Source organism: Penaeus monodon, chromosome 28, assembly GCF_015228065.2.
Source record: "Penaeus monodon isolate SGIC_2016 chromosome 28, NSTDA_Pmon_1, whole genome shotgun sequence".
Taxonomy (NCBI): Eukaryota; Metazoa; Arthropoda; class Malacostraca; order Decapoda; family Penaeidae; genus Penaeus; species Penaeus monodon.
The window spans coordinates 25,966,779-25,967,009 of NC_051413.1; the positions used below are offsets into that span (position 1 = coordinate 25,966,779).

The 231-nt window shown below is 44.6% G+C and overlaps 1 protein-coding gene across 1 annotated transcript in view; it reads right to left on the reverse strand.

Moving 5' to 3' along the window:
- Positions 1-231, reverse strand: part of LOC119591441 (facilitated trehalose transporter Tret1-like) — an 11,848-nt gene that overhangs the window by 5,024 nt on the left and 6,593 nt on the right. Inside the window, exon 2 of the mRNA XM_037940181.1 lies at positions 98-227. Within this exon, the coding sequence (XP_037796109.1) occupies positions 98-136 (39 nt within the window). The 5' untranslated portion in view covers positions 137-227. The remainder of the gene's footprint in view (positions 1-97; positions 228-231) is intronic.

Genomic DNA, 231 nt, shown 5'->3' on the forward strand with positions numbered 1-231 from the left:
TATATTTACTAATTCATTTCTATTTTCCCCCCATCTTATTTTCACCTAATTATTGATTTTTTCCCCATTCATTACATTCCACTCAAAACTCTTTTACCTGTCGCCAGCGGTATATGAGCCACGTTTTAAGTGACATGACGAACAGACAGTGACGGGAGTCCTGTTTCCTGTGGTGGTCTTGCCCTCCTCCTTCGGCGTCCTACCTGTGCTCGTCCTCTGTGTCGTGTCTGC